Below are 11,262 nucleotides of genomic sequence, written 5' to 3'. Positions count from 1 at the left end.
AGCGTTGCCAAATTTGCAAAATCACTCGCCACATTCATCCCCCAATAGGAGAGTTCCCAGACATTTCTTCATGCTTCGCCCATCTTCATCTTGATGTGGTAGGACCGTTTCCTCCATTGGATGCCACCAGCACAGCAGTACATATTCACAATGATTGACAGATACACATGATGGCCTGAAGCAGTACCTACGGACAACATCTCCAGGGAAGCGCTAGCCACCACCTTCACATCAACCTGGCTGTCGAGATTCGGCTGTCCGCTCCATATCACCATCGACAGGTGCCAACAGTTCGACTCAGATTTGTTCACACAGTTGGCAAAGTTATGTGGCTATGTTCGTCACAAAACGACCAGTTATCATCTAGCCAGCAATGGCATGTTTGAACGTTGGCACCAAATGCTGAGCTGGCCGGTGTGGCCGTGCGGTTCTAGGCGCTCCAGTCTGGAACCGCGTGACCGCTACGGTTGCAGGTTCGAATCCTGTCTCGGGCATGGATGTGTGTGATGTCCTTAGGTTAGTCATGTTTGCGTAGTTCTAAGTCTAGGGGACTGATGACCTCAGATGTTAAGTCCCATAGTGCTGAGAGCCATTTGAACCATTTTTGGACCAAGTGCTGAAGGCTGCGCTAATGTGCCATGGGACATCTTGGACGTCTGCACTACCCATAGTCCTGCTGCGTCTACGAGTCACATACAAACCAGATATAGGGGCCTTGGCACCTGAATTGGTTTCTGGTGAGATTCTGCGCCTACCAGGGGAGTTTGTCGACCCAGGCCTACTGTCAGAAATGGACGACCATCCACAGTTCCTTTACAAGTTAAAGGAACATGTAAGCCAAATCAAACCCACAAAGGCCTCCAGGCATGGTTGTCCAACAACTTTTTTGCATAACAACCTCAAAAGCTGTACACACATTACGTTACATACAGACTACGCCAAGCCACCACTGCAGCCACCGTATACTGGAGTCCATCATGTCCTGTGCAGACACACACACACGATGGTCATCATAGTAAATGGCAAACAGGCCACCATGTCTATTAGCAGAGTGAAAATGGTTCAAATGGCTCTGAGCACTATGGGACTTAACTTCTAAGGTCATCAGTCCCTTAGAACTTAGAACTACTTAAACCTAACTAGCCTTAGGACATCACACACATCCATGCCCGAGGCAAGATTCGAACCTGCGACCATAGCGGTCGCGCGGTTCCAGACTGTAGCGCCTAGAACCGCTTGGCCACTCCGGCCAGGAGCAGAGTGAAGCCAGCTTACATTTTCAAGGAGGCATCACCATCCTTATGGTCAAGAGCTCATCGCCTGACAGATGCAACACCTCGACTTCCAGCACCGCCGCCACAACACATCGAAGCAGAACCAACATGCACCACCCATTCCGGATGACATGTCCATTTCCCGGCCAGGTTCAGAGAAGACGCACCATGCCCCACTTCCACCAAGGCGGCTCCTGTACCGACCGTTACTCACGTCGACTGCTGCGTCCGCACACGTTAGTTCCGTTCGCGCCATCCATAGATACAGTTGTGTCCCGAATTCAGTGACTGCATGGCAACAAATGAATGGCGTAAACCGCCAAGTTTGAATCCGCCGCCTGGAACGCTGAATAGTGTTCTTGCCTACTCTTTGGACTTATAACTTTAGTTTTTATGGTTATTCTGTTCCTTGGTTACTGTATTTGTTGTTTTACAAGTTAGCTGTAGCAACTGTACTTCTTTTGCTGTAATACCAAGTAATAAACCGTTCAAGTATATTTTCAGTGCTTGTTTGAGTATTTATTAAGTACGAGTAGCTCTACACGACGAAAATATACCTGTCACGCTATTACTTGTAATTGTCAGTAATTTTCAAATTAAGCATGTAACACGGAAGCGCGAGCGGATATTCAAAATACGTTGATTGACTGGTAAAAACAAACTACCATTCATTGTCAGAACAAGAAACATAATGAGAACTGACCCATGTGTGAAAGAATTGAAAGGTGGCAGCAGCCACCTATGAAGTATACCAGAAAATTTACAAGTTAGTTATTTTTAGGAAATTTCTTTTCCAGCCGAAACGTCTTCAAATAAAGAAAATATACAGACGAAATATATTCTGGTATTGTGCAGGCATGTACCTGCTGGTATTGTTTCTCCTCGTTTCAGTTACCTTCATGAGCAAAGGAAAGAATTTGCTTTAATGGCAGCAGTTTGTCGCACAATTTAGAACATTCTTCACACAACCAGCACATTTATTTAGCAGTAGAGCGCTCCTTTTTTAAGTACTTTTTGTGACACATGCCATTCTGTAAGTAACTAAAATGTAGTTGACAGGTACTCACTTTAAAAGAACGGTAATACAGCAAAAGTCGTAACTTTTAGCACAAATTAAAATACACTTCACACACCCAGCACATTTATTTAACATTGGGGGAGTTTTCTAAGTACTTCTCATACTACATACTGCTATCTAAATAACGAGTATGAAGTTGGCAGCTTTTCGCTTTCAAAGAAAGAAATGACAGCAATAGTCCCGAAATTCGCTGTGAACGCAGCAGCTAAACATATAAATAACTTCTGCTTTAATTCGCCTGCTGGACTTGCTACCACAGTCACGATGATACCTCGACAACAGGGACATCTACTCATGCCTTCGAGAAATCCAAAGTATATCTTTTTGAGGAGTGCAACCACAGTACCACAGTCTAAATATACACTGTCGTGACACTACTGCTCATTTTTGTTATACAGTGTGACAGCAGCGCTCCAGGCGGCCTGTAAGTTACATTTCCGAATACGGAACCGGATGAGTAATTTATATTCATTTGTAATTTATATTGTAATTTATATTGATTTGTTTGCATAGTATGTAGTGCCATAAAAATCGTCAATAACTATGAAATGACTAACATTTGTCTTTCTTTAGTTAACTAAGGACCTTGAGACGTATGAAATAGTACTTTGAAGAAAAATTTATTTTCGATTTTCTTGTAAGCTAAAGATATTTAAAGAATAATATTATTTTCTTTTAAGAACGATAAATGGCTAGTAAACAGTAGAATACCAGACTTTTTGCACAAAGATGTCGTATATCTACTCAACAACGTATAGTTTTCTTCACTGAAAACTTCCACTCAAATCACTGAATATTGAGAGTAGAAAACTTGTATGGAATGCAATATATACATTATATATCGTGCCAAACAAACCATCACAGCTGTATTGGATGAGAAAATAATACAGATGTGACAATAAAACGTCATAAGTATTAAAACTATTTCCCAACGTACCAGAAGAAACCAATTCTAGTATGAAATGGGCAGTTTCTGTGTCGCAAATGGCAAAAATCAGCACATTCGCTTTAGAAGCAAAAGCAGTTACTTTTACAGAAATATTTGTGCATTGGAAAGTCGAGTAAAATCTAAGAATGTGCAAATCGTTAGACCCCATACAGAATGGTTATGTATTAAGAAATTGCGTGTCATAGCAGACAACAACACAAATATATGTTCTTCATGCATGATATGTGTGTTTATATTCTCTTATTTCAGCGGATTAAGCTGAAATTATAGACATATTCCACAATATTTCTTCACAAATAAGTTGTAGCTCATGGCACTGGATCAGTAAGATTTCGCCCTTTTTACATTTATTTCAGTATCGTTCATGTCTATAGGTAATTTACTAGTGCTCAGAATACAAAAATGTTGTAACTATTTCGTTAATTAAGTAGAAACATAAATAAAATCTTACGGCTGCTTTCTCGACACTAGGGTCGTCCAACTGTGGGTCAGTAACAAGTTTCCAGAGGCAAGTTGTATAGTCACTGTGGTGGTGGAGGGATATAGGTACACTATCTTTTTTTTGTGAAAATGCAGCTCAAGGTATTCTGTTATAGATCCTGTTTTGGTGTTCAAACCAGATTGACACTGGATGTAAGTGTAGCTAAAGGCAACATCACATTCAAATTGTGGTGTATCCACACTAGGCAGAACATCAACACAACCTCATCAGTGTGCTTAGCCCAGTGCAAAACGGTTAAAGTTACATTACACAAATAAGGCGATATACAGTGTCAGAATTAAAGGATATATCGATTATACAGTTATATTACTATACAAAACAAAATTCATATTTGTGATGGATGGTCTTGGCAAAGTTAGTGTGATGAACAGCTAAATACTGATACAATACTTTTCAAAACGTCGACATTTATTTATTAAAGAAAAAATATACAGAGAACACAGAAAGGAATATTTACAAGGTAAAACACAGGGCTTATTTCTTTTTTTCCATTCTGGTTTTCTTTTCCTTCTAGGTACCAAGTAATGCCAAAAACAAGCGTATTTTCTATTTCAATAGAATATCCCTTGTCTGTATGCCAGTCGTCCCACCGCTGACCTGAATGGAAAGGGAGTTTTCTGCACAATAAGTCTCACTAACCCACTGAAATAAACCACAGTATAAACGTGGCAAGAAAAAGTCCATAGTATTTCTTCATGAATAAGTTGTAGCTTATGGCACTGAATCAGTAAGATTTGGCTGTTTTTACATTTATTTCAGTATCATTCATGTCTATCGGTAATTTACTAGTTCTCAGAATACAAAAATGTAGTAACTATTTTGTTAATTAAGTAGAAACATAATTAAAAACGAAGGTTAATCTTACCGCTGCTTTCTCGCCGCTAGGGTCGCTAGTGTCGTCCAACTGTCAGACAGTAACAATTTTCATAGCAGTGAGTGTTGCGACTGTTTATGTTAGACTTTAACAGTACCTCTCATGAAGTATTTGCCAATAAAGGCATGTGGACGGTGAGCCATAGTGTGTTTCCTCTACACAGTTTATTGTTTTAAAAAATATGTTTTTATATATCACGTATTGTTTGTTGTTATACATATTCTGTTTGATTCTACTGGCATGATTAAATAAATAAAAATAATTTAGTGCTTTTGCATCTTCTTAGTCTTTCTTTTGTTATTTTGCTTTATTTTTTCGTGATTTACTGCAAAGTGTTTCGCCACGACTTGGCTTTTTTTGCTTTGAGTGTTATTCCATAAGAAATGATTTAGGTTTCACACTAACTTCACAGAGGCGATGCCTATGCTATGTGTAAATAAGAACATAGACTGATGATGCGATTTTCAATAAATAACCTTTTTTAAGTGAAAAAGCCTCCCGCCATGAACCATGAACCTTGCCATTGGTGGGGAGGCTTGCGTGCCTCAGCGATACAAATCGTCTTACCATAGGTGCAACAACAACTGAGGAGTATCTGTTGAGAGGCCAGACAAACATGTGGTTCCTGAAGATGGGCAGCAGCATTTTTAGTAGTTGCAGGGGCAACAGTCTGAATGACTGACTGATCTGGCCTTGTAACACTAACCAAAAACAGCCTTGCTGTGCTGGTACTGTGAAAGTCTGAAAGCAAGGGGAAACACAGCCGTAATTTTTCCTAAGGGCATGGATCTTTACAGTATGGTTAAAAGATGTTGGCGTCCTCTTGGGTAAAATATTCCAGTGGTATTTGCATCTCTGGTCTGGGACTACTCAGGAGGACGTCGTTATCAGGAGAAAGAAAACTGGCGTTCTGCATATTGGAGTGTGGAATATCAGATCCCTTAATCAGGCAGGGAGGTTAGAAAATTTAAAAAGGGGAATGGACAGCTTAATGTTAGATATAGAGGGAATTAGTGAAGTTCAGTGGCAGGAGAAACAAGACTCGTGGTCAGGTGAATACAGGGTTATAAATACAAAATCAGGTAGGGATAACGCAGGAGTAGGTTTAATAATGAAAAAAAAATAGGATTGCAGGTTAGCTACTACAAACAGCATAGTGAACACATTATGTAGCCAAGATAGACACAAAGCCCATGCATAACACAGTAGTACAGGTTTATATGCTAACTAGCTCAACAGATGACGAAAAGATTGATGAAATGTATGATGAGATAAAAGAAATTATTCAGACAGTGAAGGGAGACGAAAATTTAATGGTCATGGGTGACTGGAATTCGATAGTAGGAAAAGGAAGAGAAGGAAACGTGGTAGGTGAATATGGAATGGGGGTAAGAAATGAAAGAGGAAGCCGCTTGGTAGAATTTTACACAGAGCATAGGTTAATCATAGCTAACACTTGGTTCAAGAATCATGAAACAAGGTTGTATACATGGAAGAGGCCGGGAGACCCTGGAAGGTTTTCAGATAGACTATATAATGGCAAAACAGAGATTTCGGAACCAGGTTTTACATTGTAAGACATTACCTGGGACAGATGTGGACTCTGACCACAATCTATTGGTTATGAACTGTAGATTAAAACCAAAGAAACTGCAAAAAGGTGGGACTTTAAGGAGATGGGAGCGAGATAAACTGACAGAACCAGAGGTTGTAGAGAGTCTCAAGGAGAGCATTAGCGAACGACTGACAAGAATGGGGGACAGAAATACAGTAGAAGAAGAATGATTAGCTTTGAGAGATGAAATAGTAAAGGCAGTAGAGGATCAAGTAGGTAAAATGACGAGGGCTAGTAGAAATCCTTGGGTAGCAGAAGGAACATTGAGTTAATTGATGAAAGGAGAAAAATAAAAATGCAGTAAATGGAGCAGGCAAAAAGGATTACAAATGTCTAAAGAATGAGACCGACAGGAAATGCAAAATGACTAAGAAGGGATGGCTAGAGGACAAAAGTAAGGATGTAGAGGGGTATATCACTAGGGGTAAGATAGATACTGCCTGCAGGAAAGTTAAAGAGATCTTGGGAGAAAAGAGAACCACTTGAATATCAAGAGCTCAGATGGAACCCCAGTTCTAAGCAAAGAAGGAAAAGCAGAAAGGTGGAAGGAGTAGATAGAGAGTCAATACAAGGGCGATGTACTTGAGGACAATATTATGGAAATGGAAGAGGATGTAGATGAGGACGAAATGGGAGATATGATACCGTGTGAAGAGTTTGACAGAGCACTGAAAGACGTAAGTCAAAACACTTTCCGTGGAAGATAACTTGGAGTTAGAGGATACCGGAGGCACATACAGCAATAACTGTATCATTTCATTGTTTTACTACATTTATAATAATTTTGTAAATGCTACTGACATAAGCTTAATATACCATTAACTTGTTATTCTTTTGAGTGTATTAAGTATCTGATCCACTCAGGTGAACAAGTTGATGCACCAGCTGAAGAACCAGCAGTTGACTTCTACAACAGAGATGACAAAAGCTTTATTGCAAAGAGGAACAAATGTAAATGCAGGACCAGATGCCCCATCACCGACATATGGCAACAAATGTATTTAAAACCCTACTACAAATCTGAAGGTTTAATGTTCAGTGTCAAAGAATTTCATACATTCATTCTTTATTGATCCACTGAATCATTTTGTGTACAGAGAGTAGATGATATACCCACCAGGGTAGCTGAGAGCACTACTGCACTGCTTCCTGGACTCGGATAGGTGCGCCAGCCCTGGATCAAATCTGCGTGGAGGATTAATGACGAGGGTCAGTATGCCAGCCAGGCTGAATGTGGTTTTTAGGTAGTTTTCCACATCCCACTAGGTGAACATTGGCTGGTCCCCACATTCTGCCTGAGGTACATGACTCACAGACATTTGAAACATGTTCGCACTATTCCATGGCTTACACTAGATTCAGACAGCTGGAGTACACTAATTCCACCGCAGGGCGTTTGGGGTGATGGCAGGAAGGGCATCCGGCCACCCTCTGCAACTAACACTACCAAATCAATAGTAACCATGCCGACCCTGCATTGCTGTAGGAATGAAGCCTCTCAAAAATGATGATGATGAGAGTACATGATATGGGACAAATCATTATAATCGTTAAACATTTAAAAAGTACATAACACAAAATTAAATACACCTAGACATACACAATTGTATAATAATTATAGATTACAGGATATAGTATTAGTATATTCACAAGTTGTTCAAAATTAAGGTCAACAATGCCAAATTAAAATTAAAATTTGTGGATACATTTAAAATTAAATTAAGTACAGATAAGCATTACATAATTTTTACAATAGTTAAGATTTACTAGATAAATATAAGAATTACATACAAGTAGATCACTTTTAACAGTTGGTTAGGCCTTACTGAAATTTACATTTTGAAGGTAAATTATAGTATAGAAAGATAAGTGTGCAGATATATTACATAGAAAAATAGCATTCAAAATGTTCGTGTAAGTTATAAAAACAGTATTTTAATAATATCGATTTAAGCCTTATTTTAAAATGTGCTGGATTGTGGTTTTTTATGATTAGTGGTAGATGGTTATAAAGCTTAATCCACATGCATTTTACCCTATCAGCATATAATTTGGTGGAATGGGGCAACTGTGTCAGCAGGTATTCCCCTCTAGTGTTGTACTGGTGATAGTCCAGATTCTGCTTCAGGTTGCCGATATTTAGCTTGGTAAAAATTAGTATCTCCGATATGTAATGGCATGGAAGTGGAAGAATACCTAGTTTTAGGAATAGTTATTTAGAATAGTCTCTTTGCTTTTGAAATAACTTGATCCAGGGAGCTTTATTTGGGAGCTTAAATATTTTATTGGACTCAGAACTGTGGCCACAGAATATGAGGCCATATGTTAAGACTGAGTGAAAAAGAGCAAGGTCCACTGACAATAAGATATTTATACTCATCAGTTCCTTGACTGACAGAAGCATAAAACATACTTTACTGAGGTTGCAATACATTTGGATTTTTTCCCCTCTGTAGATAGTATCATTGATATGGATGTTAGGATACACTGTCATGAACAACACACGGAAGCTCAATGTGAAGAAAGCCAACTACAGGCTATGGACGATGAATGAAGAGCTGTCCCAGAATAATCAACAGCTAAGGCATATAAATTGAAGTAAAAGTTTTAGACACAACAATCAGTTAAAGTATTTCCATATTGAATAATTGCTTTAAGAAACAAATAATGTTAAAGAATGTAATACTGGAACTCTTTAAGTATCTGGTTTCAGCTCAGCTATTTAAATTATAGGCATACTGTCTGGCAGTGTTATCTAGAGGTTCCGAGTCTCTGAAAGACTTTTAAAAAACTTTGACTTGTGTATGTTCTGTAGATGAGCTACTGCATTGTCATAATTGTTTAGTGTTTTTTATTATTATTATTAAATATAGACCATAGTAGTTTTTGAGCCATTACAATTGTATTGCTTTTTTCTTGCCAAGCAGGTTTTCTGTTCAAGTTGTGTGTTATAATTTCTCCTAAATAGGATATTCAAATTGCTTCACTATTTTCACCTCTGTTTCTTATTTTACTAGTGTTTCTCACCATCATATTCTTTTCCAGTGATATCTGGGAGCCTGATTTTGTGCTATATTTTTTCTCTGTCTCTGGACTTTATATTAATAGCAAGTAATGGTGAATAGTCTGTAAATCCCAAGCAATTTAAGTGCTTGATATTTCTTGTTTCAAATTTGTATTTTCTTAAGGTTTTTGTTGTATTATTCACTAAGTGCTACAAATGGCTGAGGAGTAATGGTGATAGACCATCACCCTGTTTTAATCATTAATGGCCCTGATAGTTCTCCTGGACTTGACTTCATATTTTATGCTTATGAAGATTTATTTTATAATTTTGACTAATTTTGGATTCAATTCTAAATTTGTATGTCCAATATTTCAAGAGATATGGGTGTATTTATAAGATTTACTGAGGCCTTCAAAGGTTATCACTTATTTCAGTCATCTTTTGTAGACATCCATTACTAATTTCAAAATAATGTTGTTGTTAGCTTCTCCAGGGTCTATGAACTCCTTGAGAATCTCTTAGTTTCTTTCCAACTTCATATGTGCAGTGATTGTACAAAACTGACTAAACTTGGTGTGCGATCCAAGAAGGATATCACTCTAGTTATGATCTTTTTTTTCATTTTGTCACAGATATATAGTAGCCACAGTCCAATGTTCTGGTAGTTCTTTGTTCCAGATGCATTTTTTGCTGGTTCTGTGCATTTTTACACAGTTCTGCAAATGTTTAATATCCTTAACATGCTTTGTTTTTATGCCCTTTAAGCTTCATACTTCATGACTCGCTGATGGCTTTATATTTTTTGGTTGTGTTTTCATTGGTGTTTGAGTTTATTTGTAGTAGTTCTTGGAATCTTCACTGTTTACTTGTTTGTTATATGTGTTTTAGTATTTTTAGGTTGATCACAAATCCTATTCATGCTTTATCACACTTACTGTAATTAGTGAGAATTACTCAGCTGACTGGAAAACTTTGAATAAGTTTGAATAACATGAAATAATATAAGAGAATCACAAATGTATTACCAACTGTGAACACTAATTGATATTTTCTGTTTGTCTGGTAAGAAATAAAGTTATTCGAGTCTGGTTAATGTTGTATATTTCTTTTTACTTACGTACACCATGACAGTATTGTAATACTGCTGAATGTGTGCTGATAATGCTTCTGTGATATATCAGATATAATAAAAGAAACTATGTAGCATAAATGTCATAGGTAAGTTCTTGTAGAATGTAAATACCGGGTGATCAAAAAGTCAGTATAAATTTGAAAACTTAATAAACCACAGAATAATGTAGATAGAGAGGTAAAAATTGACACACATGCTTGGAATGACATGGGGTTTTATTAGAACCGAAAAAAAACACCCCATATTTCTAGACGCATGAAAGATCTAATGCGCCCATCGTTTGGTGATGATCGTGTGCTCAGCCGCACCTTTCGTCATGCTTGGCCTCCCAGGTCCCCAGACCTCAGTCCGTGCGATTATTGGCTTTGGGGTTACCTGAAGGCGCAAGTGTGTCGTGATTGACCGACTCTCTAGGGATGCTGAAAGACAACATCCGACGCCAATGCCTCACCATAGCTCCAGACATGCTTTGGTGAACATGTTGAGTATTTCCTGTAAAGAACATCATCTTTGCTTTGTCTTACTTTGTTATGCTAATTATTGCTATTCTGATCAGATGAAGCGCCATCTGTCAGACATTTTTTGAACGTTTGTATTTTTTGGTTCTAATAAAACCCCATGTCATTCCTAGCATGTGTGTGAATTTGTACCTCTCTATCTACATTATGGAATACAAACGTCTCAAAAATGGGATCGACAGGAAGTGCAAAATGGCTAAGCAGGGATGGCTAGAGGACAAATGTAAGGATGTAGAGGCTTATCTCACTAGGGGTTAGGTTAGGTTAGGTTAGTGTTTAACGTCCCGTCGACAACGAGGTCATTAGAGACGGA

At 38.3% G+C, this 11,262-nt stretch overlaps 1 protein-coding gene across 1 annotated transcript; it reads left to right on the top strand.

Annotated features, from left to right (window-relative positions):
* The first annotated feature begins 631 nt into the window (after positions 1-631).
* Positions 632-1,404, top strand: LOC126481813 (uncharacterized). The gene is made up of 2 exons (XM_050105769.1): positions 632-984; positions 1,254-1,404. Exons 1-2 carry the CDS (start codon positions 632-634, stop codon positions 1,402-1,404), a joined length of 504 nt encoding a protein of 167 aa, XP_049961726.1.
* Positions 1,405-11,262: the final 9,858 nt, after the last annotated feature.

Source organism: Schistocerca serialis, chromosome 5 (genome assembly GCF_023864345.2).
Source record: "Schistocerca serialis cubense isolate TAMUIC-IGC-003099 chromosome 5, iqSchSeri2.2, whole genome shotgun sequence".
NCBI lineage: Eukaryota > Metazoa > Arthropoda > Insecta > Orthoptera > Acrididae > Schistocerca > Schistocerca serialis.
Note: the sequence above shows the minus strand (reverse complement) of the source record. Positions and strands in the feature narration are given on the sequence as shown.